The 4713-nt window shown below is 38.1% G+C and overlaps 1 protein-coding gene across 1 annotated transcript; it reads left to right on the forward strand.

Moving 5' to 3' along the window:
- Nucleotides 1-450: 450 nt before the first annotated feature.
- Nucleotides 451-3668, forward strand: LOC120157092 (prolyl endopeptidase-like). The gene is made up of 9 exons (XM_039168347.1): nt 451-681; nt 770-1190; nt 1274-1344; nt 1443-1605; nt 1680-2654; nt 2725-2864; nt 2971-3106; nt 3185-3298; nt 3395-3668. The coding sequence occupies exons 1-9, from the start codon at nt 488-490 to the stop codon at nt 3458-3460; spliced, it is 2280 nt and encodes a 759-aa protein (XP_039024278.1). The 5' UTR covers nt 451-487; the 3' UTR covers nt 3461-3668.
- Nucleotides 3669-4713: the final 1045 nt, after the last annotated feature.

Consider the following 4713-nt stretch of genomic DNA (forward strand, 5'->3'; position numbering starts at 1 on the left):
AAAATTTTAGATACTAAATGGTAGTTTACCCTACAAATTTTAAATATATATACACAGTAAACACATTATTGACTTTCTCATCAACAAGAATAAACAACTTGAAAAATCAGAGCTCAATCTAATCCCTTTATTATAAAGATTGATTTAAGTCAACCCCTTATGAAAAGGTTAATTTGTATCTATCTCTAAAATACATGGTTTAAATTAATTTATTTAATAGTAAAATGATTAAATTGAAGCAATCCCGATAATTAATTTTTCATAAATAAAGTTACAATTTTTTCCTTCCAAGGAATCCTAGTTAGAGGGACAGGTAGAGGATTCCAATTTCCAAGAATATGACAACATTTTAGCGCCACGATGGCGACACTTTTGAGCCTGTAATCCCTTAAATAGGGATTAGGGCTAAACACATCAGGCTATAAATGGCTATTCGATGTCTTCATCTCTTACACATCCCGCTTTAAGCGCCCAACACGTTATATAAATGTCGCCTGTATACCAAAACGAGTCAACCCAAACCAACTCAGTTTTCCAACCATCAGGCACAAGCTCTGCATTCATGGGTTCTCTCGGCTACTTAGACGAACCTTTTGGCTCTTTGAAGTATCCGAGGGCTCGGAGGGACGATTCGGTGGTCGATGATTACCATGGTGTTAAGGTTGCTGACCCTTATCGATGGTAAGCGAGATTAAAGTTAGAATTAAAAAACAAGTTCTCGTTTTTCTTTTGGTTGTTGGCTGAAGTTGTTAATGATTGCATGCAAAAGGCTCGAAGATTCTGATGCTGAAGAAGTAGAGGAGTTCGTGAAGAAGCAGGTTGGTCTGACGGAATCGGTGCTTGAAACATGCGACTCCAGGGGAAAACTCCTCAACAAAATCACGAGACTATTCGATCATCCGCGCTACACCGTGCCGTTTAAGCGAGGGAATAAGTATTTTTTCTTCCACAACACCGGCCTCCAAGCACAGAACATCCTTTACGTGCAGTCTGGTTTAGAGGGAGAACCAGAGATTTTGCTTGACCCCAACACCCTTAGCGACGACGGAACGGTGTCGTTAAAGGCCTTTTCCGTTAGCCAGGACGCCAAGTACTTGGCTTACGGGCTTAGTTCGAGTGGAAGTGACTGGGTGACGATTAAAGTAATGCGAGTCGAGGATAAAACAGAGGAGCCCGACACTTTATCATGGGTGCGTTTTAATGGTGCAGAGCCTATTTATCCTTAACACGAAGGCTCACAGTAAATACTTATACTCTTCTGTTTATGATACAGATAAAATTTTCTGATATCAGCTGGACACATGACAGCCGAGGGTTTTTCTACAGCCGATACCCAATGCCCAAGTAATAAACTCACTTTTCATTTACTGCAATCTTGTGCTCTGTTTTCTGGGAAATAATTCACACATATTCAAGTACAAAATAATATCTTTATTGTGCAGAGATGGAGTGAATCTTGATTCTGGGACGAAAACTAGTGTTAACGTTAATCACGAGTTATACTATCATTTCCTTGGCACAAGTCAATCTGAAGACATCTTATGCTGGCGAGATCCTCAGAATCCTAAGCACATGTTTAGTGGAAAAGTGACAGATGATGGAAAGGTCAGTTGATGTATGCATGTTACATGTATGTATGTGTGTATGCATCTAATTTATTTTTGGTTTATATGGTGCAGTATCTTATTCTTTACATTGAAGAAGGTTGTGGCCCCGTCAATAAACTGTATCTCTGCGACATGTCTGCGCTTGCAGACGGTCTGGAAGGTTTCAGGGAAAGAAACAGCCCACTCCCGTTTGTTAAGTTGATAGACGAGTTCGATGCACAGTATTTTAACCTTGCTAATGACGATTCATCGTTTACTTTCTTGACAAACAAAGATGCTCCAAAATATAAATTGGTCCGAGTCGATCTGAAGGAACCGAGTAAATGGACCGATGTCATACAGGAGAATAAAAAAGATGTGCTTGAATCAGCATGTGTTGTGAATGGAAACCAGATGATTGTGAGCTATTTGAGTGATGTCAAGTATGTGCTCCAAGTAAGGGATTTGGAAACAGGTTCCATGCTGCATGATTTGCCCATTGACATAGGGACTGTATACGGGATTTCGGCTCGTCGGGAGGATAATACTGTTTTCATCGGTTTTACGAGCTTTCTCACTCCTGGTATCATATATCAATGTGACTTGGGAAACAAGTTTCCAGAGATGAAGATATTTCGTGACATCACTGTACCTGGATTTGATCGCTCGGAGTTCGAAGTCAATCAGGTTTTTGTGCAGAGTAAAGATGGCACCAAGATCCCGATGTTCATTGTTGGCAGGAAGGACACAAAACTTGATGGATCACACCCTTGTTTGTTGTACGGATATGGTGGATTCAATGTCAGTCTCACACCAGTGTTTAGTGTTAGTCGTATTGTGCTCGCCAGACACCTAGGTGCCTTCTTCTGCATCGCAAATATTCGCGGTGGTGGAGAATATGGCAAGGAATGGCACAAGGCTGGTGCCTTGTCCAAGAAGCAAACTTGCTTTGACGACTTCATTTCTGCAGCTGAGTATCTAATATCTTCTGGATATACTCGGCCTGAAAAGCTAAGTATTGAAGGAGGAAGCAATGGTGGGCTTCTAGTTGGAGCTTGCATAAATCAGGTATGCTTCTTTTCATTTATTGTGTTTCTTAATAAAAAGTTCAGAATATTAAGTCATTTTCCATTGGCAGAGACCCGAGCTTTTCGGTTGTGCTTTGGCTCATGTCGGTGTGATGGACATGCTGAGGTTTCACAAGTTCACCATAGGCCATGCTTGGACCTGTGATTTTGGTTGTTCCGAAAACGAAGAAGATTTTCACTGGCTTATCAAGTAAGTCCAAGTTTACATTACTCAGGTATCTGATGACAGAGGAGTGGAACTTCAGACAAGGTTTGCGAAATTGGACTAATTGTTGGGTTTACTTGATTTTTACGAGGTACTCACCATTACATAACGTGAGGAGACCGTGGGAGAAACATCCTGGTGGACTGTCACAATATCCATCCACCATGCTATTGACTGCAGATCACGATGATCGTGTTGTTCCATTACATTCATTGAAGATTTTGGCAGTAATTTCCTTCTCGGATCTACTTGTTTGATCAACCTTCAACAGGTAGCCTTGACTCAGTTTCTTTGTTCTTTTTCAGACAATGCAATATGTTCTTTGTACAAGCTTGGAGAACAGCCTGCAGACTAACCCGATTATCGGACGCATCGAGCGTAGGGCCGGCCATGGATGTGGACGTCCAACACAAAAATTGGTAATCAGAGTTCATTTTGGTAGCCTCGTCAAGTTACACTCTTTTAGCCACTACCACATCCTGACCTATTTGACCTTATGGCGCTTTTTGCTGCAGATCGATGAGGCTGCCGATCGGTATAGCTTCATGGCTAAGGCGTTGGGCGCATCTTGGATAGAGTAACTCGTATATTTAAGTTATCCTAGAGGTAGGGGCTCCTTATATGTTACTGTGAGATACGTGTAGTTAAATAATTTACCCTGTGGATTTCAAAAATAATAATAATTTACCGTGTACTTGCAAAGTAACTATGCATCAAGTTACAAAAAAATACTCCTTATACGTAGAGCCGGCTTTTGAGGGGAGCAACCTGTGCACTTGCTCAGGCTCCCTTTTAAATTGGTCAACGAGGGCCCCCATTTTATATAAATATTAGTTCTCAAGAGTAATTGTGATATTATCAGGGGGCTCACATCCATAATTTCACATTAGTTTCACTCCCAAAAGTCAAAACTTAAAAGTGTACGTGCAATATATATATATTATATAAATTCAGAACTGATGGGGCTCATTTTTAATTTTAACTGTTAGTGAGTATTTCTTCAATTCAATTTTTAATTTCCAAAATCTCATTAACTTACCACACAACCCAAAGTTTTAAAGGTAAAAAATTAAATATTTTTAGTTTCCCATAATTAGATTTTTTCTCATTTATTGAATTCCAATTTAAATATATTATATATATCTTTCTTTCTCAAATCACATTTTACATTTTATTTAAAAAAAAATTAACTTTTCTTCTTCAATATCAACTCATTCCCTAATTTAATATTCTTCAATTATTCCTTTTTTATACCATACTTACAATTCAATTCATTCAAATTCAAAAGAAATATTCTTCAATTATTTATTTTTTATACCATACCCACAATTCAATTCATTCAAATTCAACAAGAATGAGAATGTTGGATGTTTTGGGCTTTTGGATTTGTTAATTTTCTGAAGAACAAAGTCTCAAGGATTGAGAAGAAAATCTAATTTCTGAAATTATTCGATTAAACTCTTTCCTATTAATTATTCTTGAAATTTTATGTGTTCATGTTACAACTACTAGTCTAGTCATTTAGGACATGAAAGAAAGTATGCTTCATAAAAATAAAGTATAACTATGGATGTGAAAAACGTAAAAAGAAAAAAAGAATTGATGGGTCAGCTCAATCCCAAAGAGAAACACTTGATAAATTTTTTATGAGAAAATCGCCTCAGTGACCAAAAAAAAGTTATAATATACGATTTTAACCAACTTTTTTTGGATTTGCCAAAATGACCAACAAAATCGCAACGCGAAATAAAAATCGCAACGCGATCCCCAGAATCGCAAATCAGTTTCCAGAATCGCAAATCAGTTTCCAAAATCGCAACGCGATTCTTGAAAA

The sequence above is a fragment of the Hibiscus syriacus genome, unplaced genomic scaffold (assembly GCF_006381635.1).
Source record: "Hibiscus syriacus cultivar Baekdansim isolate YM2019G1 unplaced genomic scaffold, ASM638163v2 tig00002840_pilon, whole genome shotgun sequence".
Lineage (NCBI taxonomy): Eukaryota > Viridiplantae > Streptophyta > Magnoliopsida > Malvales > Malvaceae > Hibiscus > Hibiscus syriacus.

Excerpts from the sequence above, each read along its gene's own strand:
- LOC120157092 (XM_039168347.1), top strand. The coding sequence starts at position 488 with ATGTCGCCTGTATACCAAAACGAGTCAACCCAAACCAACTCAGTTTTC. Across the intron at positions 1,345-1,442 it reads AGCCGATACCCAATGCCCAA|AGATGGAGTGAATCTTGATT; the intron begins GTAATAAACTCA and ends TTTATTGTGCAG. Across the intron at positions 2,865-2,970 it reads GATTTTCACTGGCTTATCAA|GTACTCACCATTACATAACG; the intron begins GTAAGTCCAAGT and ends GATTTTTACGAG.